The sequence below is a fragment of the Triplophysa rosa genome, linkage group LG2, assembly GCF_024868665.1.
Source record: "Triplophysa rosa linkage group LG2, Trosa_1v2, whole genome shotgun sequence".
Lineage (NCBI taxonomy): Eukaryota > Metazoa > Chordata > Actinopteri > Cypriniformes > Nemacheilidae > Triplophysa > Triplophysa rosa.
This window is the reverse complement of record NC_079891.1, coordinates 26,371,659-26,396,774: the sequence shown is the minus strand read 5'-3', so window position 1 is coordinate 26,396,774 and position 25,116 is coordinate 26,371,659. Positions and strand designations below refer to the sequence as shown.

Here is a 25,116-nt window from a genome sequence, read left to right as displayed (position 1 = left end):
GTCATGTCAAGTCATATATATTTTTATATATTTTTATTTGTATTGTATCAAAGCAGCTGCACCCAAAAAAGCAAAAACAAAAGAAAAACACATGTTAGCCAAACATAGAATAAATAAAGAAATAACCTTAAAAAGTAGTTGTAGTGGCTGAATCCGAAATGACATACTTCCTTACTATATAGTAGGCAAAAAGCAGTAGGCGAACAAATAGTATGTCCGAATCGTCAGTATTCAAAAAACAGTAGGCGAGAAATATCCAGGTGGTTGTAACATTCCGTCGGTCCCTTAGTCTGTTTTCCCTGTGTTTGCCCCAGGATGTCCTTTTCCTACGCTCCCTCACGAGTTCATCATCATTGACTTTTGCACCTGCACCCGATTACCCGGACACTATATATATTCTCACTTGCCTATTGTTTTTCGTCTGGTATTAATATACGTTTATGTAACATTGGTGAATGTCGTGTTGGATTACCCTGTTTGGTTTTTGGATGTCACTTGGATTACCCTGTTTGTTCCGTGGATGTTATTTTGATTACTTTGTTTGTTCTCTTGGATGTTTTTGATTCCCTTTTGTTCCTGATTTCACCTTTTGTTATTAAACCCTTCACCTTCCCCAAGTTCCCTCGTGGCTTCGTCGTTCCTCGTCAGTGTCGGCATTACACTGGTGGACTATTTCTCGAGAGATTTGGACGTGCGTATACTAATGTTGTGTCCGAATACACTTACTTATCTACTATGTAGTAGGAGAAAACGGTACTTGAACAGAGTAGTATGTCCGAATCATCAGTATTCATAAAAGAGTAGGTCGAGTAATTCACGGATGGCTTACTGGTTACGCCCAGATTCTGAAGCACTCAGTGACGGATACTTGAGATGCTCTATATCCAGTGAGCCCACAGGACAGAATACCACGCACAGCCCGCAAAACAGTCTCAGCTGACTTTCATGTACAATTAAAAATGTTGTTAATTATTGTAAAGCTAATGTAATATTAACATTGATCTTGCTTTGTTCTTAAATTGACCGTGTTTTATATTGTGCATAGTTTTAAGTGAAGTGAAGTGAAGTGAAAGCGACCTATTTGTCAGGTATGGTGACCCATACCCGAAATGTGACCTCTGCATTTTACCTGTAGTATTCATATGTTGGTCATGGACCAATCACCTGTTATAAGTTACACACCTGTGTTCTCATTGGCCATAATTGCACGTATTATGCAGATTAGCACGTAGAACATGTTTGTATGCTACTGCTAAAACAGTGTGCTGCATGTCGTAGTGATGCAATATCATTAAACATTGATACACATGGATACGGTATCCAGGGCATTATTACCCAAACATTACATGGTGTCAGAAGAGACGGATAATACAAAGAATGGATGCTGCCGGAGTCCCGATGCCTACAATGGACTCAATGCCTTAAAATATGGGCTTGGGGCGGTACTCCTGCAGGAAGGAAGGCCCATCGGTTATGCATCAAAATCGCTCACAGAAACTGAAGTCAATTATGCACAGTTTGAAAAGGAACTTTATGCCATTCTCTTTGGGTGCAAACATTTTCACCAGTACATTTATGGCAACCAAGTCATCGTTGAAAGTGACCACAAACCTCTCGAATCCATAATGCGAAAGCGGATGGCATTGGTTCCCCCAAGATTACAGCGGATGATCTTACAGCTCCAGAAATACAACTTTGTCATCATTCATCGGCCTGGCAAGGACATCCCTGTTGCAGACACGCTGTCTAGGAAGTCCCTGTATGACCAAGATGTGAGCATTAGCGAGGGAATGGACATTCAAGTGCATACCATATACAGCAGTCTGCCTGTCAGTGATTCAAAAGCTGGATGAGATCAAAGCTCAAACCCAAAGTGACCCACAGTTCCAGACATTAAAAGGGGTCATACAAAGAGGCTGGCCACAAGAAAAGAGACAGTGCCCTCAAAGTGTGTCTGAATTCTGGAACCATCGTGATGAGCTGTCATATCTGCATGGTATTGTTTTCACATGTGAGAAGATCGTCATCCCCACAAGCCTTCGTCCAGAAATGCTGACACGCATTCATGCCTCTCACTTGGGCATAGAGTAATGCAAGCAGAGAGCACGTGACATCATGTTTTGGCCCCGGATGGGAAAAGAAATTCAAGAAATTGTGAGCAAATGCCACACATGCCTCACACATCGTCCCTCCAACAGCAAAGAGCCCATGATCAGTCACAAGATTCCAGACAGGCCATGGCAAGTAGTCGCTACAGATTTGTTCACCTGGAACAATGAAGACTATCTTGTGGTAGTTGACTATTTCAGCAGATACCTGGAGTTGGACAAACTTTACAGCACAACATCATCTGCTGTGATTCGCAAATTAAAGTCTGCTTTCGCCAGGCATGGTATTCCTGAGACTGTTATTTTGGATAACGGGCCCCAGTACAGTTCAAGGGAGTTTGAAACCTTTGCCAAGACCTGAGAATTTACCCACACCACAACAAGTCAACACTACCCTCAAAGTAATGGGTTGGCAGAGAAATCTGTCCAGACTGCCAAGTTGCTCCTGGAAAAAGCAAAGATTGACAAAAGGGACCCATATCTCAGTCTCCTGGAGTATCGTAACAGCTCTGTAGACGATTTCAAGTCCCCAGCACAGCTGCTAATGAGTCGTTGCCTGCGTTTAGTTTTTCCCAGCACCAACCAGCAGTTGATGCCTAAAGTTGTGCGCAGTAAAGATGATAAGTGAGAAGGCTGGAAAAGCATCACCATCAAAAGTGCTATTGACAGATCGGCCACGCCCTTGCCTCAGTTTAAGGAAGGACAGATTGTCAGAATGCAAGAGCGAGGTCATTGGAGGCCAGCCGTCATCATCAAAGCAGCTGATACTGAACGATCATATCATGTGCGTACAGAAGAGGGGCAGGAATATCGCAGGAACAGGCGCCATCTCCTGAACACAAAGGAACCCAGCAGTTGGTATGGTGAAGCTGCGATCCGTGAGGATAATGAGGCAGGCGCAACAACTACTACTGAGGCACCACAGACTGATGCTGTCCAGATACCTAATTGCAATGAAGAACTATTACAATAAAACACTTACAAAACCTGGTATGGGCGAGCCATAAAGCCCTGAGTTATTCTGGATTTGTGATTGTACAAGGGTGTAGGCGGATCGCTGCCCTTCAATACCGAAGCATGTAATTGTGAATGTTGCAATACTAGATGCTAATGTATACATGCATAAACATCTATGTTACTCATGCTGTTTCCATGTCATGCGGAGAGCGGATGCTGAAAGGAAGCGGATGTAGTATTCATATGTTGTTCATGGACCAATCACCTGTTATAAGTTACACACCTGTGTTCTCCTTGGCCATAATGCACGTATTATGCAGATTAGCACGTAGAACATGTTTGTATGCTACTGCTAAAACAGTGTGCTGCATGTCGTAGTGATTCAATATTATTAAACATTGATATACACGGATACGGTATCTTGAGCATTATTACCCAAACATTACATAACCCATCCAGAGAGCAGTGAACACACGCACAGCAAGTCGTGAACACACGTACACCCGGAGCAGTGGGAAGCTATCACTGCAGCGCCCGGGAAGCAAGTAGGGGTAAGGTGCCTTGCTCAAGGGCACCTCAGTCGTTACCCCTGAGAAACGAACCGGCCACCTTCTGTTCACGAATCTGACTCTCTAACCATTAGGCCGCGACTGCCGTTAATTCATATAATTTAAATATGAAGCATTAATATTGAGCTTTTAATATGTATGTATATTTCCCCTTTACAATATAATATATTGCTTAAATGTTTTTTTTAACACACATATATACAAAATACATGATAATTATTCACAAGATCATTTTAATCAAATAATTACAAAACACAAATAAGCCCTAAACCAATTAATTACTAAAATTAAATTACTCATTTATCCAAACCAAAAATGAAGAGACGTGTAAAAATGGTGTAGTTTCATGGACAAGAAAAGAAAAGAACAGATGAGGAGAAAGTGAAAGTTAAACGAGAGCGTGGTCGGATAACATTTGGATAACGTCCATGTTAAAACATACTTAGCACATAAAAAACACCACAGATGAGATTTTCTCAGGTTGTTTTAATACTACAATAGAATTAACGGTGTTAATGCAACCTGTCTCTCATAACTTAAGTTGTTGCGCTTGTCATAACATCACATGGCTATTCTCTGGTACAGTAGGTGGCGGATATGCACCTCAAACGTAAGTTGCCATCTGCTATTGAAAAGGAACAGAAGAAGAATTACGTCACATGATCACGTCAATATGGCGTACGCCGGCCGGATCGCATTCATACTAATCCCATTCAGGCAAAACAGTAGGTACCCATTTAACCCTCGTTAAGTAAGTACTTACTGAAATTGATACCCACTCATTGAGTATGCCATTTCGGATTCAGCCATAGAGAATGTGAAGCTGACGTCACGCCCTATGTTGCATGTTGCAGTGACGCCGCCATCTTGGGAGGATCATACTCCCCTGCTATTATTGTTTTGATATGTACCGTTACTTGTTTTGTTTGATATATGGATAAATCAAAGTGAAAGAACCAGGGGATTTTCCTGAACGACTGCGTAATGCAATTGCAGTTTTTAACACAGCAAGACCGACCTACCATAGTTATATTTCCTAATCAAACAAGCAAAACAAAACTCCGCATTGAACGCACTAGCAGCCATCCTCCCAAGATGGCGCAACATTCAACGTGGCGTGATGTTGATTAACAAGCTCTAAAGTCCAGCTATAGAGAGAGCGCTCCCATAGGCTTGAGAGTCTATGTAGATACACTAGGGTGTGCTCGCACCGCAAGGAGCTGGATTGTTTTCCTGGACTAAATTTAGCAGAATCGTTTGGGAAAACCGTCTTCAAATCCTACCTAACCTACTGGCACATATTTGATCAGCAACATGAGAGTGAGAATCTCCTCAGATTTTTTCTGGTTATTTCCTCTTAAGAAAGAAAGTTTTACAGAAGTGCTAACAGTGCCAAACAGTAAATCACCCTGATAAAAAATGTAGAAACTAGCACAGATTAAATAGGTGAATAACAGTACTAATAGTCCCTGGGGGTGTCTAATGCATTGGGTTGTATTGGAGGGATGTAATCTGGTGAATGGGAACCAATAACGTTTCAAGTTTATTTGTCATGTGTACAGATGTCAGTGACACTGAGCACATTGAAATAATTATTGTGATGTGCAGGCAGTCTACAGCACTACAATACAATTTAATAGAAAATACAAAAAAATAAGATAAAAGAGCAAAGTAGATCAATTAAGGTGATGCAGAAATATAGAATAACATTTACAAACAATTTACATGTATTGGTGGAGAAACACAAGTATGTACAGCAAAATTTAAAGTATAAGTGAACAAATGAGTGATTGTGTGGGCAGTGTACATTTGTTTATTGAATGTGCAGGTGCTATAAAGATTGTGGAAATTTGCATGAAGTATATTGTTACATAATATGAATTTATGTGAAAAGTTTGCAAGTACAGTATAGTGCAAAGATAAATTAAAATAGTCAGAGTGTTTTGCATAGACTGTGGACAGGCTGCTGTGGGAATAATAAAGTATTTGTGTAGGTTGCATTACAGTTTATTAAGGGTTCTGATGGCCTGTAGGTAGAAACTGTTTTTCAGCCTGCTGGTTCTGGACTGGATGCTCCTGTACCGTCTGCCTGATGGCATTTTGGTGAAGGCTGGGTAACTGGGGACAGTAACAATTTTGCGAGTCTTCCTCAGACATCGCAAAGGAAAGATTTTGGTGCCAGTGAATGATGAGTTTAGCTGCGCTTACAACTCTCTGAAGGGACTACTGGAACAAGGCTCAAAATACACTACATAAAATAATTTTGTAATGGTTCTAATGATAAACAGCTGATTTTGTTTTGATCATTTTAATTTTTTCCAGCAGACCGGATCTGAGTCCTTTGTGCTATAATAGTAATTTTGCTAAGTGCTGGCACTGTTCATTTGTAAGTATCTCAAATATCTCTCCCAATAAAGTATGTGGCTTTTATGAGTCACAGCGTCTAACATCTTCGATGCTTTCATCACAACCACCCTCAGGTAATGGTATAAGCCGATGACAGGACCATGAGCGGCATTCCAATACACTGAAGAATCCTATAGTCAGGATATTTAATACACTATGGGCGGATGAAAGATATATTTATAGAAGGGCTGGTGCCATATTACTCTCACGTTTTCAATCAGGCTGTGTACTCAGTACAGCCCATGCTAGAAAAACAGAGAAAGGAAAAGTATTTTTGTGTGATTCATTGCCATTCTGCATTCTTCTATCCAATGTGTTTACTTTTTGCTCATGGCGGTGATGAAACGTGACAGGGACATTTTAGAACTGGGCCTGTGATTTCATAGTTAATGTTTGTCTACACCATGTTTATGATAAAGGGCTAAATATCTTCACACTCAGTAGCATTCAGGTAGAGGTAGATAGACTTTGTAATTGTATATTATTTTAAAGAAAACACATCAGGATAGGATTTACAGTACGTACTAGTCTTAAACTAAACACCATTAATATGATGATCTGGATTAATAAAAAACATCATAAAACATACAAAGTTCATAAAGATGAACAGTACATTCTGCTTAAAATACTGGCCATACTTTCTGAGTAAGTTAACTAAATATCCTATAAGAAAAAGGAGTGTCCTAAGTATAGAGGGAGTGTTACATAAGTAAAAGCATACTTGGAACAACAAGGTCAGGAAGAAGCTATTAAAATAAAATAGGAGAACTGACAGGTTAATAAAAGCAAGTCACAAGGGTAAAGCTGAGCAAAGTACTTTGATTAACAAATGACTGTGTTGGGCAGTCTAACAGGTTTCACGTATGGTAACACCTCAAGAAGAATGAATAGGTTTTATGATGTTTGAGTATACAGTAGGTGTATACATTATAGTTTATCGCTGCCTTAAATAAAGACATGTTTACTTTATACTATTAGTGAGGATGTTGTAGGGTAGCCTGTTTATCTCAATCTGATGGTCGGTGTTATGAGTCAACACTTTACGACAAGCAAACCAATGTCACCAGCAGCTGTTACAACTCATCTTTACAACACAGTTGGCAACACAGGGAACACTAAGGAAAAGGAGCAGGGTATTACAAAAATTTGTGTTTGCACAATAACAACTCTGCATACGGTTCACAGATATCTACTGTAATCTTTCCTGTTCGTTTTCATTTGTAAGAGGTTTTAATACAGTATAAAGCATAAAATGGAAGGAAAAATCAATAACTATTCACTTAACTACTTTGAGTGTCTGCTTGTTTACCATGTCATCTCAGAAATGATGAGTATGGCAGAACATCTTACTGATCCATTTGCCACAGAAATAGTACCTAAATCAAATTTTATTAGATTTATAAACAGTAGCTATATTAAAAATTACAAGGAACTTGTAATTTGGCAAGGAACTCAATTTAGTCAACAACAAACCAACATGCAGTGTTGGGGAGAATGGCTTAATATATCACAGCATGTTTTTCCTTTAAACTACTGTTTTTCAAGGCAAAACATGCAATATTATGCCAGACCCTTGCACAGCATGTTTGCACACACAACAACACGTGCAAGCACACATACATAAACCTGACAAATTGAACTCAAGCTGGTTCAGACATGTTTATTTTCCTTAAATTTCCAGTTTTATGTCTACCTTTCTCCACTTTAACCCTCTTTTCTTACAAGCAGATGACTTCTGCCTTTGCTTGAGTGCAAAGCCCTGAGTTGGGTTACACTAGCGAAAGTAATCCGTCTCACCAAACAAGGCTCATGGGTTCTTACAATTCACGTGAGGAGTACAGTGGCTTGCAAAAGTATTCATCACTCTTCATTTTATTCACATTTTGTTATGCTGCTGCCTTATCTTAAACTACTTTAAATGATTATTTTTTTACATTAATCTACACTCCATGCACAATAATGACAAAACAAAAAACTGATTTTTGACAGCTTTGCAAATTTATTAAAAATAAAAAACAAAAATAAGTACATTGCATAAGTATTCATACCCTTTTCTGGGACACTTGAAATTTAGCTCAGAAGCATTAGTTTTGCTTGTTGATGTCCACACTTCGAGTGGAGTTAACCTGTGCCAAATTCAATTGAATAAGTATGATTTGGAGCGGCACATACCTCTCTATAAAGGGTGCAACAGCTGAAAATGCATATCAAAGTAAAAACCAAGACATGAGGTCAAAAGAACTGCCAGTAGAGCTTTGAGACAGGATTGTATCAAGGCACAGATCTGGGGAAGACTTCTGAAAAAAATCTGCTTGAAGGTTCACAGAAGCATGTAGCCTCCATTTATCCTCAATGAAAGAGGTTTGGAACCACCAGATCTCTTACTTGAGCTGACCTCCTGTCCAAACTGAGCCATCGATGGAGAAGGGTCTTGGTTAGAGCGGTGACCAAGAAGCTGATGATTACTCTGGTTGAGCTCCATGATCATATATGGAGATGGGAGAAACTTACAGAAGGACAAACATCACTGCAACACTCCACCAATCTGTGCTTTATGGCTTAGTGGCCAGACTCAAGCCTTTGCTCATTGAAGACACATGGAAACTTGAAATATGCTAAAACGTACTTCAACGAATCTCTCAAACTGTCAGAAACAAGATATTCTGGTCTGATGAATCTCAGATTCATGCATCATGTCTGGAGAAAAACAAGCACTGCTCAACACCTGTACAATACCGTCTTAACAGTAAAGTGTAGTGGAAACAGCATCATGATGTGGGGGTGTTTTTCAGCTTCAGGGACTGTACACAAACTACGGAGATAATGATCATGAAAACCTACCCCAGAACATTCAGAACCTCGGACAGGGCAGAAGGTTCATTCTCCAACATGACAATGATCCTAATCACACAACTAAAACAATGCAAGAGTGGCTTATGGACAACTCTGTCTATGTCCTTGAGTGGGCCAGCTAGTGCTTGAACCCAACTGAACATCTCTGTAGAAACCTGAAAATGTCTGTCTACTGATGATCTCCATCCAACCTGACAGAGTTTGATAGGATCTGAGGAGAAGAATGACAGAAAATTGCCAAATGCAGATGTGTAAAGCTTTTCACATCATACCCAAAAAGATTTGAGTCTGTAAAGGCGCTATAACCATTTTCTGAGTTGAGGGTACGAATACTTATGCAATGTACTTATTTTTGTTTTTTATTTTTAATAAATTTGCAAAGCTGTCAAAAATCAGTTTTTTGTTTTGTCATTATTGTGCATGGAGTGTAGATTAATGTAAAAAAAAAATCATTTAAAGTAGTTTAAGATAAGACAGCAACATAACAAAATGTGAATAAAATGAAGGGGGATGAATACTTTTGCAAGCCACTGTATCTGACTGACATGAAGCTACAGTATATGTGTGTAGTGAAAAACAGATGAGAGCCGCCAACATCTCCATGAGCAGAGGTTACAAAATAAACAGGAGCCATATTACAAAAACGTCCTGTCTTAAGTTCTATGTTAGGATCTGCCATGTTCAATGTAACTAAATATGTAAGATAGTATTTAAAGCTAGGATGTTTCTATAATAGGATCTGCAGTTCGGGGCTTGAAATTTCTCAAAAGTTCCAGAATTACTACAGTAAAAGATACAGCTAGAATGGGATAAAGCCTTGGGTACCAAAATACCAATGTTATAGTAGCCTAACTATAACAAAAATGTACTTGAAACATTTGCAAATTGTAAAGTCTAAAAATACGGAAGTTTATTACAACAATATTCAGGTTCTGAAAACGTTTAAAAGACTCCAGCACACTTTGTCTGTGTCGGGAACTTGAATCAAGAAGGTATGATTTCGTCATCAGTGTAGGTAGAAAACAGTCAAGATTGTTCCCCCTTTAACCACCACCCCGCCCCCGAGCGTCGAATGACCAATAAAGACCTGACGCCTGCAGTGACGCACTTAGCCACTCCCCTTTACTAAAGAAGGAAACAAACAGTGAAAGAAGAGAGCTCGGGAAAAGACGGGAGAAAATTCACTTCTTTACCTCACTGACACGGTCGTCTAGCGGAAGACCAATTCCCATTTAAAGAGTTCCTGTTCCTTAAACTACATCAATCGACCGACTACACTCAAAAAGTCCTCAAGGTAAGCGTTTTATGGTGGTGAAAACGTTTTAATTTCATCCGAGCGATAATATCGAGAGGTTTGGCGTTGTGATCGCCGAAGGACTGATTGACCCCGAAAAAAGGAACGATTAATCATTACAGATCCAGGACATGACATCGTGTTTTACCGCTCGCCTGGATCAATAGCGTGAGGGATATTTCTAGTATCGAATGCTTTTTGTTGGAAGGGTTGGTCGTTAAAAAAACAAAGTGACCCAAGTTGTCAGCAGCACCTTTATGAACATCACAAGCCCCGGAACGTGACTCGGCTGGGCACGACAGGAAGACACGAACGAAAGCCCACTCTCTCTTTCCTTTTGCATCGAGCTAAAGTCGCTTACTTGATGGTATTTTCGCTTTATGTTTGTTTTTTCCATGCGTGGCATTTTAAACCAAACGGATTATCTTCACTGTGTTGTTGGTTGTTCGACCATGGTCTGGAAAATTCAAGGAAATGTCGTTTAGTTCTCGCGTTTTTTGTGGCGTGGCTGGCAAGTTAGTCGGACAAACGGTTTGCTAATCCAGTTATCTTTTTGTTTCGGGTTTGTTCAAAGGATAGACTTGTCTGTCTGGGGGAGGAAATCCTATGGTAAAAGGACAAAGAGGGAAGATTCAACAAAGCCAACGCTGGTATTAAGCTTTGTTGTCGCGACGTTTGCGTTTGATTTGGACGTGTCATGATATTTTGCCATCCTTGGCTTTTACCGACGGTTGATGATTATTCTGTACCTCAAAACTGTTTCGTTTGTCTGTGGCATACAGTCTTGCCAGACCTTGTAAACTATCTTCCTAGATCTGCTGCTAAGGTTTACTTGGTTCTAGCCAATTTTAACATCCTAGACATGTAACTTAAGGTTAATTAACCTGCTGTACTCGGTTAAATACTGGATAAAGTCGTATTTCATTGCTGTATCCGCCAGCATAGAGATGCCCATCAGTGTCGGTGAAACTGTATTCATCTGTGGTGTCTGTCAGCCGGTGCGTCCGTCTTCACGCGCGTGAGTGAACACCTGAAATACCAAACACCATCCTGACAGCTTTCTGTACTTCTGTTTCCCCCCAAAATTAACATGCTGTCTAGGTTGTAGAGGTAAGCTGCCTGTAACGTCTCACCTTTATACTCTTGAAATCGCATGTCACGTTTAACACCCCCATTCGTTTTGTTAGTCACGGCTAGGTGGGAGAGCTCGAGACGTGCTGCTTTATATATAGCCTTGCTTTCGTTTCATTCGTACCATATAGTCAAGGGACACCCAGACAGAAGAATAAAAAGCGAGTTCGGTTTAAATGCTAATACCAGGGATCTCCAACCCTGCTCTTGGTGAGCTACCGACCTGAAGACTTCCGCTTCTGCACACCTGGCTGTAATTATCAAGCAACCATTAACACCTTGATTAGATGGTTCAGGTGTGTTTGACTGGGGTTGGAACTGAAATCTTCTGGATGAGCTCACCAGGAGCAGGTTAGAGACCCCTGGAATAGACCCTCGGTCAGTCAATTGACTTCACTGTAATTACACTGTCCTGATGAGGGTGGAGCTTGGCTGTCTTTTATTTTGCCTGATTTAAAAACAAGGCCTTTTAATTATAGGGGTGGTGGGAGACCCTGGGCAAGTTTAAAATCCTGTGTTGTGCATGTGCGCCACATGAATGCTGTCATTGTTAACAAGACTACTATTGTTTTGTTTCTCTGTGATATATTAGCAATGGCCCAAGAGACGAACCAGAGCCCTGTGCCTATGCTGTGTACCACAGGCTGTGGTTTCTATGGCAACCCTAGGAATAATGGCATGTGCTCCGTGTGTTATAAAGAGCACCTGAACAGACAGCAGAGCAGTGATCGTAGTCCCATGAGCCCCCTGGGTAAGTCAAACTGAAACATGAAGTTGTTTGTCTTATCTACTGTATAGGACTCTCTGTGGTTACAGGCTATATAAATAACATCATTCATTGCAGCTCAAAGAGACTGTGATATTATAGTGGCTGCAGCAATAACAAACGTCTCAGAATAAATTTTTTCTTGCCATCTTTAAGGTAGTGTAAGATCTCACCTGAAGTTGTGATTATAAAGTGCACTTGTTCGGCAGGCAGGCCTGTTTTGTTTCACAGGCCTTTTGTATACTGTAGCACAGCTGCACCTGTGCACCATTTGTGATTGTTTCTTTTTGTTGTGTTGGACCAGCTGGCAGCCCCTCAGCAGAGGCCTCTGCTATACAGAGACTAGAAGCCAGTATGAACAAAGCAGAACCCTCACCTTCATCCAGCACAGGTGCCATGAGAGAGTGAGTACCTCACATGTGACTTTAAAATAAGAATGGGTGCTTTTTGCAGGTGTTTTAATGTGTTCTCAAGTAAGACCAATGTGGGACTAAAACCCTACCTGTGTGTTTTTTGCAGATGTATTCCTTCAACTTCCTTACCAGTAACACAACAGATGACAGAAATGAGTATTTCTAGAGAGGAGAAGATCTTGTCTCCTAACATCGAGGCTGCCGGACCAGGTAATTATTAGTCATAATCGATAAAGTACATTTCAAGGTAGACATATCATGCATGAGCACCTTATTTGTTATCATTGAAAAGCCTGATGAAGTTTTTATTCTGATGAGTTACTGTATGTTTATGTGCCAAGTGTTTAAATATGCATTCAGCATTCTTTAGGGGATCTTACTTACCCATTCTTTACATTCTTTGTCAGCTCAAACCCAAGAACAAACAGAGTATTCTTTACGCCCGCTCCAGCTTTAATTTGGCTTGTTTACAGATAATAGTTTTTAAGTTCATGCAGTGTTAAGAACTTGAGTGCTTGAGCCCTGTAAAATTGCGACTTTACTCATTTGGCTTTAAACCCTCTAACTCACACTGCAGACAGCTGTTGTAAATGTTTGTTTTTATTTTCATCTCTATTTTTCCTACAGTTATATCACAGCCCACCTCCTCCTATTCCCCTGTTCCTCAGTGCAGCGATGAGGGCAAGAGCCCAGACTCCTCGAAACCTAAGAAAAATAGATGCTTTATCTGCCGTAAGAGAGTAGGCCTAACAGGTAAGACTCATTCAGATATTAATGGGATGCATTTGTGTGTTTGGGATTGCGAGGACGGGACTCATCGTCAGTGTTGTTTTACAGGATTTGACTGTCGATGTGGAAATCTGTTTTGTGGAATTCACCGGTACTCGGACAAGCACAACTGCACATATGATTACAAGGCAGAAGCCGCTGCTAAAATTCGCAAGGAGAATCCTGTAGTGGTGGCCGATAAGATCCAGAGAATATAAGCTTTTTGCCCTTTCATCCGGCAATGTGAACAGAACACTGGTGGATTAATAGAATGACTTGGAAAAACGGACTTGTGTTTTTCTCTCACCTTACGAAGAAAAAGAGAACTGTACCGTCTGAGGCTCACGCATGAACGATCTTACAGATACTGCTTTTGTAATAGGTATTAATTTCCTTTCCGTTTTGATTTCTCTCCTCTGTGGTGTTTTTACGTTAGTTATCCATATATATTCTTTCAATTCCTAAAGCGTAGAATTTGTTTGTTTTTGTTTTGCCTGTTCCCACCCTCATACAATGGGAGTGGCTGATGTTCAGTGCCAAATTGTGGCAGAATCTGAAGAAGCCTTGTGTACGTAGTTTCAGCCTTAGACTTGAGTGACGTTAAACTTCCAAGAGGTGTGTCAAAGCTTGACGTAACTTACCTGATGTGTGCTGCATGTGTTAGTGTTTCAGTACAGTTTGTTCTAAAAATATCAGTTGGTGGACCCAAAGGCGAGATTAGAATGTGGGACTGCTCGATCATTATTGCCGTTCATTTAGCATTTGTTTAAAATGTGAACTTTTCTACTGTGATGTCACACCCTTTTTATGCATCAAAGGTCATTTGTTTTAAGTCCTCTGTTCCCACGTTGTCAAACCAATAACCTTTAATTTGTCAAAAGTACATTTTAGAGTTTTGATGATGGTTGCTCAATGTTATCAGTACTGAAAGGTTTGGGAGTTTTTTATTATCTCATGTTGACATGTGTTGGCCTTTTAATTAGACTATGAGATGGCAAAGTCTGTTTTTGTGCGAGTGCTTTTGTGTGAAGGGAAATGTGTACGAGTCTTTCCTGTTTGTGAGATGAGCTAACCATCCTCAGTGCATTTGAAACACCGCAATAGTATAAGCAGTATGTCAGATTTGAGTGCGAAGCTTTTTTGTTTTGAAATGCACCTGTCTGTCGTGTGTCTGCATATGCAAGCGAGTTTGAGTGCATGTACTGTATATAATGTCTTTTACAAGGGAGTGAGTTTTTCTTGAGAGATGTATCTGTTGAGAGTGTGTTCCTGGTTTCAGCCATTAGTTTTATGCAAATTTGTATGAAAAATCACCTTTACTATGTCCATATTTATGTATTGCATTTAATCCTTTTACTTGGCATTAAAGAATATAGTATTGTAAATAAAAATATACAGAGAAAATATACAGATGTGTTGTTCTATCCATTTGTTACGCCAACACATGCATAGGTAAATGCCATCAGTGTGTCACATAATTGTTTATAATTGAGTGTTATTTAGAGAGCATATGCTGTCATATTTAACACGAGATCTGTACGTTTCGTAGCAGGGGGCACCAAAATAATTTTTCAGATGTTGCATTTTTGTGCACCTGTCCCAGCTGCTGACACATACAAAGACATCCTGTCTTTGTGGGAGCTGCCCTAACCTTTAGCTTTCCTGTAATACCAAAGATGGCAGATTTGACAATCCCTGCCTGACTCAGTAACAGCTGTGGGAGGTGCGTGTATGTTCCCCCCAAAGGAGTGAAAACAGGTGCTATAGTCAGGGTTGTCATTGGGAGGGGACTGGAAACATTGTCCCATGCTCTGTGATGAGGGGGCCCGCTAAGTTCCCCTACAGTATAGGTTACTCATTTGGCCTGGGGACAAAGCCGCCCCTCTGTCTCAGGCACTGTGAATTTCACGGCCCTGGTTGTATTCCCTCAGTTTGACCCCTGTCACACTTCCTCTTCATGTTTTCAGAGCATTTTTGTGTTTCTATAAAGAAAATGTTTTTGTATCATTGTTTGGCACTGCCCAGTCATTTTGTTATTGTCATACTCTTGACTAGTCAGCATCTATGGCTCACTCTACTCTGAGTATGTGTACAGAGGGGGCTGGTCGTTAAGTCGGTCTCGGGCGGTGACATCACAATGACGGGCGGTGACATATGCTGAGGGCAGATGACTACGCCACACTGTGTAGACAAAGCCATCAGGGGGAGGGGCTAACTGTGGATAAAAAGAGGTTATATCAGGGAGTTCTGAGTGTAGAGGCATCGTTGAACAGAGGGAGGTGAGATTATCGAAAGACATTGCAATGACACGGCATACAACTTTGTATCAGATACAAAAGTACATGATACAAGCCAGTGTGACCTGTGGCCGAAACACAGCTGCGGCAGAATTGAAAAGAGAATATAAACATTTCATAGCGACTTCAAACCTTTGAGTGAAGTGTTATTTTGAGATGCTTTTTGACAGTTCACTTACATGTTCTTTGTGATGTGACAACTCAATTATTCCATTAGATAGCACAGGTACATCTGTAAGATGTCTGCTAAAGATCTGGAATACATCTGCTGTGTAAAGACATCGGCTAAACATCTTAGAAAGATCTGTTGTATGTCCATTCTAAATCATACACATCTTACAGACTTCTTCTAGAGGTCTATATGACATCTGACAGCAGACGTCTCAGAGATGTAGGGCAGATGAGCAAACAGCATCTGCCAGATGTCTTGCAGATGAAAATGCGGATGTCTAGATGTCTGCCAGATGTACGTGTGCTATCAGTGTAAGTCTTACAAAGGGGGTCATAAAACTGTTTAGAGAATGTGTAAAAAGGTTTTGAGAAATAACACTACACCACAGGACATTTCTGTTACCGCTTGAAATTTAATGTGAACGGAGCATTTACCTTTATGTATTTAGCAGACACTTTTATCCAAAGCCTTTCAAAGCAGACCGTTTTCATCCCTTATAAGGAATATTAATAATACTACAGATTCTACAAGTGATTCGTAATATGTAGACGAATAATAATACAAAGCAACGTTACATTGTGATTCACCATTGTAATCCCAATTTTAGAAAAATGAATGGGAATGTAGAGGATAATGAGAATGGCTGACCTGTCACAAATTTTAGCCACCAGATTATGACAGATGCACTGAACTAGGGCAGATCTCACACAAACAAACACTCTGATCCAGTGCGATTCTCAGTACTTGTATTATTAACAGAACACTCTAGACTCAAAGGCTGTCTCATTTTTTGTGTTTACTGGAAAGAAATGTGTTGTTCCCTACTGTGTTTTATGTGTAGCCCACTAGGCTTTTGTCCCTTGAGGCGTAGTCCGGAAGATAGTAATCAGTAAAGTTAACAGTAGAGTAAAACCACCCTAGAACTTGTTTAAGAACTGGGTGTGTCCACATGGCTCACAAGCAGCTATGTTCCTCAGGGTAGATCATCGAGGAAGTTAATCGAGTCAGATAGATTAAATGGAGAAATGAGATTATGACAAATATGGGAATCCCGTTGACTCACACAAGGTAGTCAACTACCCTCCAGCATCACTAATAATATTTTATGACTGATATTTATGACGTGCTTGATGTGTTTTTTACATATAATCTGGTGCCCATTACCAACACTGACGTGCGTAAATTGTTCGGTCTAGACAGGAAACAAGCTCCAGCCAGACAAATCTAGTACTGATTCAGCACTTTCGAAGTACGAAAAATGTACGAAGAAATGACAAAAAGAGGGCGGGCTTTAGAAGAACGCGATGGCGTCACCGCACCGAGACACGTTCATTTATAGCGGCTCAGCCTCCTTCACGTGCTCCCATCACCTCTGTGTGGGAGACTCCGCCCCTTCACACGAGCGTTTCTCCCGTCCCGTCTCTGTGCCTCTTTGTCTTTCACTTATGTGTTTATACGCTCTCTCTCTCTCTCGCTCTCTCTATTGGCATGACAAAATGTACATTCGTATTGACAAAGCATTTGCGTACAATTAGTGCAAGTATGTAAACAAACGTAAAGATAGATAATTATAGTAATAAGATAAAATAAAGTGTGATGTATGTAGTGCAACTTAAAGTATTATATTTCTCTCTCTCTCTCTTTGCCTTTAGGCAAAAAGCAAGAGCAAACAGTGTTCCTGCTGCATACTAAACGTGTTAAGTAGCTAGAAATAGAACTAGAAAACGAAGGCAAATGCAGTGAATGAAAACAAATAGGTAGCGTTCAGTTGTCTGTTCATGTGAAATATCAATTGGCTGTTAGTGTAGTCAATGTTTCTATTGTTGACAGTGTGTCTAGTGAAGGATTTGAGTCTGACGTCTATGTAGTATCATATTCTGTATCATGGGCTCAGATACTACTTTACAAATAGACAGACTGTCTGACAAACAGTACACACTTATTAACCAGATTTATTAACTGGATAATGAAATGTATTTATGGGTAACTTCGTGATAAATCACCATTAAAAAAACTAAATCTCATTGGTAAACAATTATGCAGTAATATACAAAGATCCTGTTGACTTATATTGTATGGCCATATGAGCTGGATATAGTTAAATATGACTAACTGCAGCAAATCAGCTGTAATGGTTTTACTAAAATGACTAGTGTAATTTATGTAATTAACGCATTATTAGCGAGAAGTGTACAGCTGAGCAATGCGTTAGCGCCCCCATGTGGTTTTCCAGTACTTTTCTTGTATGATGATAGTTGACCCAAAAATAAGAATTCTGTCATAATCTACTCACCCTCTTGTAATTTCAAACCTGTATGACTTTCTTTCTTCCGCAGAGCACAAAAGAAGATATTTTGAAGAATGTTGTTAAAATGGCCCCCATTCACTTGCATTGGTTTTGTGTCCATACAATAGAAGTGAATGGGGGCCAGTGATGTTCGGTTACCAACTTAATTCAAAATATCTTCCATTGTGTTCTGCAGAGGAAAGAAAAGTCATAAAGGTTTGATTTTTGGGTGAACTATCACTTTAAGCAACATTGCTGCTCAAAGACATTCAGACTGTTTATCAACATACATCAGACTAGCTGCTACCAAATTCAAGCACATGTTTTTCTTTTGCATTTGGTGAGCACAGAGACAGTGTAAAGAGCTGTGATTGTGCTTAACAGCTGTTTTAAACAGTTACATAAGGAACAGGTGAGTTTGACACCTAAGTTCCAATGAGTGTTTGTGTGTGTGCGCAGTTTTTATTTTCACAAATGGACAACTGTAACCTTGAAATGTTATTTATTTATTTTCAGTAACAATTACTTGGTGAATAAAAGTTGATTAAATTAACACAAGTTCATAAAATGTTAAAAGTGCTGTACTCACTATCCCGATATTTCCATGATTAACATAATCAACATAAAAGCACATATAAAAACAAGTAGCTTTTCAATTTAAAGTTCACTAAAGCAAGATGTTTAAAAATATATTAGCTGAATAATATAATTCTACAAGTGTAAATACCATCCACACCCTCCTTTGCTAAGCCAACCAAATCAATCTAAACTCAACGCCCTCAAGCATTACATTTACGGTAACAACATGAATGGAATAAAATCTAGAAGGATTCTAGAAGTAACTATGTATTCAAAAATGGAACCACCCGTCTTCCAGCCACATAGACTTCAGTAATGTTTCGATCGTCACCTTTTGAAAACAAACATAGAGCTTTAGATAAATACCAAAACTATTTAGTGGGTCAGACTTGAAGTGTTGAACTTACCTAAATTCAAAAACTTCTCCAAAACGGCCTGGAAATTATTTAAAACAAATAATAAACCATCTTATTTTATCATCATATAAAAAATGTGAACTTTATTCAAAGCATAGTATTTGAGTATGTTTGCTTATGCAACAAATGGGATTCAGGGATTTTTCAGTACTATCTCATCACAAGCGAATAAAAGCTCAAACCTTTGGGCCCTCTCCTGGAAACAAATCGATTGGTCCACCAGGAACGCAAACATTCACTCGCAGGGCATCAAAGTCCTTCCCCACTACAAAGTTTCCAATCTGATCATCCAATGAAAGGGCTTCAGGGAGTAAGCAAATAGTGAAAGAACAACCAGTCAGGTTTATATTTACAGTCATCTATGCTTTTGAAATTGTAAATGGTTGATGAGATGTTTGTGAGTAACTCACCCTCACTACCACCAAGTGTAGCCAGTCTAAAAACCTCCTCAAAGGTTAAAGTTTGATGTTCAGGGTCCTGGATGGTCAGAGCTTTGGATGTGTCCAGAGCTCTTCGAATAGCATCTAATATGGATGGGGAGTAGCCTCCAGCTACATCTACAGATGGAAAAATCAATACACATGAGATTTGATATGAGAGTTGATATCACTTTCAACTGTGTTAATCCAGTTACTCTGTGATATAGTATAGTATGGATTTAGCTTTGACTTGAAGTAAACCTCACCTGTCCCTAAACCCAATTTTACTTTGTGGTTCAGAACATTGCGCACATTTAGCATCCCACTGCAAATCCTTCAAGGGAACAAGAAGACAAAAAAGCACAAATCAAACATCCATTAGAATGCATTGGAGGGATCTGAATATTTATTGATGAGGGAAGGCTAGAGGTGCTTACGAAATGTTACTGTTGGGACAGTGAGCTATTGCCGATCCTCTTTCATGGAAGATCTTCAGTTCTTCATCAGTTAAGTGACAGCCATGGGCCATTACAGTCTGCAATAGCACCACCAATTATTAACATTATTAATGTTACTGCATTTGTAATCAATCGTCGTATTGAAATTTAAGAGGTGATTAAAGAAAAAACTTATAACAATATAAAAACTGGAATAGAAACAAATACAATATAAGAGGCACATTCACACATACATTTATTTATTTGTCATAGCCTACATGTTTTAAAGAGAGTTGGGTTTTGCATTTGGTCCTAGATCAGTAAAGAAGAGCCTTTTCCACAGACAAATGACAATAATGTACCCATTATACTGAACTCTTTATACACACTCATATCACATAGCACATGACTCCTTTCACTTGTTTCATGAACTTTTCAGACCTAGAGGCATGGAAGCCAAATTCCCTGCATCCAAAGACCAAATGTGAAAAGATCTCTAATGACATTTTTATTGTAGTTTTTTGTATGTGATTATGTCAACTTTTGATACTCTCACATTCAGTACTCGAGATTTTACGCCAGGCTTCTCTTCCTCTTCCTCTTTCTCTATTTCTCTCCCTCGTTTTTTCTTTTACAATAAGCACAAAATGAAATAGTTGTAATTTGTTTTATTGCCGTGAGGGATGATCAAAAAAATCAAACAACAGCAATAATATATTTCATGCATCCCACTATATTAGAAGTGATACCTTAAGACAATGTAATAATTCATGTATTTGAAGTGTAAATATAAAGGAAAGTGTAGAAAACTCTAGAAAGCTCAGAGACACTTTGTTTACAAGATGTGATGCGATAGACTTGAAGTCTCATTGCAATGTCATTAAATTGCCATTAAACTAAGAGAGCTAAAATTCTTGGCAGAAGTTTCTAAAAAACGAAGAATTTACCAAGGTGCATTTACATATATTAATAAATTAGATGTATACAGATATATTTAATAAATGTCATTAATGCATCACTGAATTTTTTTTATAACAGCTTTAATAAGCTCATGACGTTGAACTCACTTGCCAGGCAGGCACCACTTACCTTATTTGTGAGCAGGTTGTGCTTGAGGTAAACATCAGTGTAGGATTTGCAGTCTTGGAACAGTGTCTTCACAAGATCCACCTCCTGCTTGTTCTCACTGATGTGACTCTGAGGGGTGGTTTCCCAGACAGGGATTAGCTAAATCAGGACTTGGTCTTAGGTTAATCAGGAAATTTAAGATGTTTTACCAAACATGCCTTACTAAAAAGATTACTTGTGTGCATTTTTAGACAACACAAAAGCAATGATGTATTTTAAGATTTGGCAGTGCAAGTTGTTTTCGGTTTGGACAGCTCTAGCATTTATTTTAGTGTAGGACTAGTCTAATCCCTGTTTGGGAAACCGCCCCTGAAGGTATAAGAAAACATGTTATTTTGATGTACATGTTATGTGATGTTGATAATAAAAAAAATTGTATATAGTATACTGTATATATATATATATATATATTTAAAAATATAAAAGAACATGGCAAAAAATGTATTATAAATGTACAACTTCAATATCTTTATCTGGAATAATTAAAACAGATAATGCAAGCGTAAAACTACATTCTAAGACCAATGACCAATAATCAAGGCTGAACACACCCTTGCCCAACCATTGCAAAAGAATTTAGAACATAAAGAGCTGAAAACCTATACCATAATTATAATGCATTCATTATGAACTTAGCAATGTTGTTCATGCTTTGTAAATCCCTGTGTATAAGGTTGCTGTTAATGTGCATCAAGAAAACAAACCTGAATGTGGAGCTTGTTGTTATTGGCGATTTCACCCAATTCACTGAGCAGTGATGCGGAACAGGATGGAGCAAATCGGGGCGTGACCACAGGCTTAACATTTGAGTACTACAATAGTCCGACATTGCACAGTTTGTATTATTACATCGTAATGAAATGAATATACCCAACACTAATCTCGACAATGTAAATCTTGTTAAATAAAAGATGTTTTAAGTAACGAATTCAACTATAAAAAGCTATTGAATCAAAATGAATTGTTATTCTGGCAACTATTTAAAGAAAAACTTTAAGAACTAAATTTTCATCTTTCAGAAGCCATGTATGGTTGTGCTTAGGGCAGAACGTGTTTTAGTGTAAGCTTGGTAAAAGATTATTGAAAGAACTTATTGGCAAGGCAGTCACAAACAGAACAGTGGCACGTTACTTTATCTTCTGCCAGATATAAGAAAACATTTAATTACCTCCTTTTTCAGAAGTTCTATGATGAAACTACAAAAGACAAAAGAAAAGAAATATAAAATAATTTCAATTCCCCTCAAACTATTTGTACAGTACTTTACACAATGCATAAAGTTTCACTTAAATTAAAGATTATATTAGACCTATATTGGATTATTAAACATAATAACTGACTGGCTTTAATAGAACAGTAAAAACAAGAATACACTTTTTTACACAAAAATTGTACCAAACAAGAAACAAGAATGTTTCACTAAACAATCTGTCGGTGTGTGAAGATCATTTAAGGTATGCAGTATAACACACTTTATATATCATTCTGGGTTAGTATTTTCAAAATGTACTTATTCTATACGCTATGTACAAAACTCACCGATCTGTCTCTGCTTTACACTGGTCTGGGCTTTCCTTGTACTGCGGAACTGCAGAATTGCAGTCCATGCAAACTTTGCCCACTAAAGCTCTCTGGCCAAATTTATCTAGTAGAAAAATTTGAAAAGAAATACAGTGCATCACAACCCACATTTCAGAAAATTTTAATCGATTATTTATAGAGTGGTATCACATGAGAAAATGATTAAATGCAGTGAAAAAATTACAGAAAAGAGATTTAGTTTTAGATTTAATTTCAGAGTTTGGCAGGTCATGTTACCTTGCAGAGTGATAGGTCACATAGCGCTTTAACTGTCTAGTTTATTACATATGACAGAGAAAGCAAACATAAACATATGCAGTTACTCAACAGATTGTCAGGAACATGGGTCAAGACAAGATTACATAAAGCAAGACAAACTCCAAAGGTTAAAGCAAGGATGCTGAGTTTGTGTTTGCATGTTTTGCCACTGGGATACAACCATCCAACCAATCACAGGGTAAATTTTGCCAATATGTGTTTGTGTGTTTTAGCTACCTGCAAGCTCTCCAAGCAGAAGAGACGCATCTGTGTGTATTGTGGCAAAGTAACAAGCAGTTGTGGTTCCATTCTTTAACGTTCTTCTCTATAGCGTAAAACAAAACAGAAGTCAACTCAAATGAACTCCACCAATAAAAACATGTTTTCCACACACTGCAAAAAAATGATCTTAATTAAATGCTTTTATTAAAATAATTTACATTTTAATTTATGCATTAAAGCAAATGTCTGTCAACCCATGTCCTTATATAAATGTTTCTCTATAAAAACTGTGAAGCACTTTGGGCAACGATATTGTTTTAAATGCACTATATAAAAGTTGAAGTTAACATAATTTATATTGAACTATTCTCAACCTGACTACATTTGTTTTTACATTAACAAATGTCACTTTTAAGAGTCAGTTCAGGTTAAAATAGGTACCATCTACATATTTCACTACAGTACAGACCACAATAATACTGCAATTTCTGCCCAATGATTTGATTAAAAAAAGTCAACTCACCACTACTTTGGTGTAGACATTGTTGGCAAAATCCAGGTCTTTATATTGAGCTTCCACAGGGAAAGTGTACGTGTTAAGCCAGTCCAGTAGAGGCAAATCTAATGCAGTTCCAGTGTAGCTATACTGTGATGCATGAATGTGTGTATCAACCATTCCTGGCATAAGGAACTCACTGCACAGCAATACAGATCAATAAAACAACAACAAACACTGACACTGCTGCTGTGTGAAAATTATAGATATGGCAATAATGCAAGCTTGCACAAGCACATTGCCACTGTATGCACCCTGATCAGCCTACTTAAAGACAAGGCTATGCAATCCAGAGAAATGGTACTCACTATTGTCCAAGCTTTATTCTTTCTGATGCGTCAAACCCCCATATTTTTGATAGGCTGTCGACATCTGGATCCTTTTCAATAAATGCAATCTGCTCAGAGATAGAACACTCAATGTCATAGAATTACTTTTTGGTTTTGAAATATTTGAACATGCGTTTCACGCTGAAAATTCAAATATATTACAAATCTGAAACGTTTGGAGTGAGTAGGGTTGGTTCGTTGCAAAATAATAGGCTATAACATGATATAAAAAGTATCCAACTAACCTTCCCCTCATCGTCGACTCCTAGCACACAGTTCTCCAGGATCTCTAGGGCTGCGCTTTGTGTGGAGTGCGCAAAGGTTCCACTAAAGACGTGCTCAATGCGCGTGGTAGCGTCGTTCAGACTCATAACGGATACAGATTTTAAATGCGAGTTCACTTGGTCTTTTATAGATCACATGAGCGTTTTTTCTTCAGAATTATTGGGAGGTGCATTGTCATAAAACGGTAATCATTACAACAGCTTTACCCGCGTCATGGAGTCTGTCCAGTCACTCGCTTGTGCGCCATCGGGAGTTGTAACTTGTGGACACCTAATTGCAGCCTTTCTTTGAACATATGAAGACAATAATTAACATGTTTTTTTAGACGTATCATCATTTGTTCATGTTGTTACGCACTCTCATGGACGTGCGTTGTCACACAGAGATGTGTCAGCAACAGCAGGTGTCTCCTGCTATAGGAAACTAGAATCTTTAATAATGAAACATGGGATCAAAATATTAAAATTACATACACATAGCAAGTTATGTGTGATCTAAAATACATAAAACCCATAATGAACCAATTCAATTGAATCAAATCAGAATTCAAGATTCACCCAGCTGTTGCCTGATTATTTATTATTTTAATGTAATAATTGAAATCATCAGGAATAATCATACAAATACCAGGTTGTGATCAGCATAGAAGAATACCATATAAAAGGCTATAATTTAAACAAAGTAAAACTGTCTTGACTACTTTATTCCTGTGGAATTATTAAAGGGATAGTCCAGCCAAAAATGAAAATTCTGTCACGAATTACTCACCCTCAATTTGTTCAAAACCTATACATTTCTTTGCTTGATTGAACACAAATATATTTGGGAAAATGTTAGCAAGTGAGATTTCTGGGGCACCATAGTATAACTTTTTATATATTTTTC

At 38.7% G+C, this 25,116-nt stretch overlaps 2 protein-coding genes across 4 annotated transcripts; one reads left to right on the top strand and one right to left on the bottom strand.

Moving 5' to 3' along the window:
• The first annotated feature begins 10,016 nt into the window (after positions 1 to 10,016).
• Positions 10,017 to 14,693, top strand: zfand5a (zinc finger, AN1-type domain 5a). Of its 2 annotated transcripts, none has more exons than XM_057327975.1 (6): positions 10,017 to 10,187; positions 11,911 to 12,069; positions 12,389 to 12,488; positions 12,604 to 12,707; positions 13,125 to 13,250; positions 13,335 to 14,693. In XM_057327975.1, the coding sequence occupies exons 2-6, from the start codon at positions 11,913 to 11,915 to the stop codon at positions 13,481 to 13,483; spliced, it is 636 nt and encodes a 211-aa protein (XP_057183958.1). In that variant the 5' UTR covers positions 10,017 to 10,187; positions 11,911 to 11,912; the 3' UTR covers positions 13,484 to 14,693. The 2 variants fall into 2 exon arrangements, with proteins under 2 accessions (XP_057183958.1, XP_057183961.1); XM_057327978.1 differs by lacking the exon at positions 10,017 to 10,187 and adding an exon at positions 10,219 to 10,554.
• Positions 14,694 to 18,514: 3,821 nt separating this feature from the next.
• Positions 18,515 to 24,746, bottom strand: gda (guanine deaminase). 2 transcript variants are annotated; one of them, XM_057355296.1, is made up of 14 exons: positions 24,192 to 24,746; positions 23,926 to 24,014; positions 23,585 to 23,756; positions 23,077 to 23,164; positions 22,540 to 22,645; positions 22,169 to 22,196; positions 21,705 to 21,812; positions 20,962 to 21,099; positions 19,873 to 19,970; positions 19,702 to 19,769; positions 19,427 to 19,573; positions 19,199 to 19,317; positions 19,008 to 19,035; positions 18,515 to 18,931 (listed from the first exon to the last, which is right to left on the bottom strand). In XM_057355296.1, the coding sequence occupies exons 1-14, from the start codon at positions 24,315 to 24,317 to the stop codon at positions 18,864 to 18,866; spliced, it is 1,383 nt and encodes a 460-aa protein (XP_057211279.1). In that variant the 5' UTR covers positions 24,318 to 24,746; the 3' UTR covers positions 18,515 to 18,863. The 2 variants fall into 2 exon arrangements, with proteins under 2 accessions (XP_057211279.1, XP_057211286.1); XM_057355303.1 differs by having other exon boundaries at positions 20,962 to 21,069; positions 24,192 to 24,734.
• Positions 24,747 to 25,116: the final 370 nt, after the last annotated feature.

What these genes read in the sequence shown, in the direction of transcription:
- gda (XM_057355296.1), bottom strand. Translation starts at nt 24,317, where the DNA reads ATGAGTCTGAACGACGCTACCACGCGCATTGAGCACGTCTTTAGTGGA. An exon ending in ACAACAAGCTCCACATTCAG is followed by an intron (nt 21,100 to 21,704) that starts GTTTGTTTTCTT and finishes GTCCTGATTTAG; the next exon opens with CTAATCCCTGTCTGGGAAAC. An exon ending in TTCCAGGAGAGGGCCCAAAG is followed by an intron (nt 19,036 to 19,198) that starts GTTTGAGCTTTT and finishes AATAATTTCCAG; the next exon opens with GCCGTTTTGGAGAAGTTTTT.
- zfand5a (XM_057327975.1), top strand. Translation starts at nt 11,913, where the DNA reads ATGGCCCAAGAGACGAACCAGAGCCCTGTGCCTATGCTGTGTACCACA. An exon ending in TAGTCCCATGAGCCCCCTGG is followed by an intron (nt 12,070 to 12,388) that starts GTAAGTCAAACT and finishes GTGTTGGACCAG; the next exon opens with CTGGCAGCCCCTCAGCAGAG. An exon ending in CATCGAGGCTGCCGGACCAG is followed by an intron (nt 12,708 to 13,124) that starts GTAATTATTAGT and finishes TTTTTCCTACAG; the next exon opens with TTATATCACAGCCCACCTCC.